Consider the following 438-nt stretch of genomic DNA (forward strand, 5'->3'; position numbering starts at 1 on the left):
GACTATGAACACTGTCTGTCACGCTAAATGGACTAGAGCTTACCGCTCCAGACAACCGATCATTACGTCCCAAATCTCCAAAGAACCGTCCACATGAGCGATCAGCAAAAGGTCTTCGGGTACCCTCCAACCGATTGCCATAACAGGTGAATCGGAGAGGGAGTGCGCGGCGCCAGTAGACAGCAAGTGTCGCTGCTCAGATAAGTTGATGACCGAAACGGAGCCATCGGCCCCAACGGAACAGATGCAACTCTGAAAAAGGGGGAATATATGACAATCGACAAACGACCTTGTTCAAATGCTTCAGCATTCAAGTCGAAGTATTCATCCCATGTTTAAAAAAACACTAGATAATGACGTAGAGTAAATAACTACCTGGTATTATCAAGCCTTTGAACCGCTGTACTTTGTGAGTCTGCAGTGCCTCTTTGGTGGTCT

At 47.0% G+C, this 438-nt stretch overlaps 1 protein-coding gene across 1 annotated transcript; it reads right to left on the minus strand.

Moving 5' to 3' along the window:
* Positions 1–45: 45 nt before the first annotated feature.
* T265_12384 (hypothetical protein) lies at positions 46–252 on the minus strand (the record flags this gene model as incomplete). The annotated part of the gene is made up of 1 exon (XM_009179918.1): positions 46–252. A coding segment is annotated over one exon (126 nt), but the record flags the coding sequence as incomplete, so codon positions are not given.
* Positions 253–438: the final 186 nt, after the last annotated feature.

The sequence above is a fragment of the Opisthorchis viverrini genome, assembly GCF_000715545.1.
Source record: "Opisthorchis viverrini unplaced genomic scaffold scaffold24970, whole genome shotgun sequence".
NCBI lineage: Eukaryota > Metazoa > Platyhelminthes > Trematoda > Opisthorchiida > Opisthorchiidae > Opisthorchis > Opisthorchis viverrini.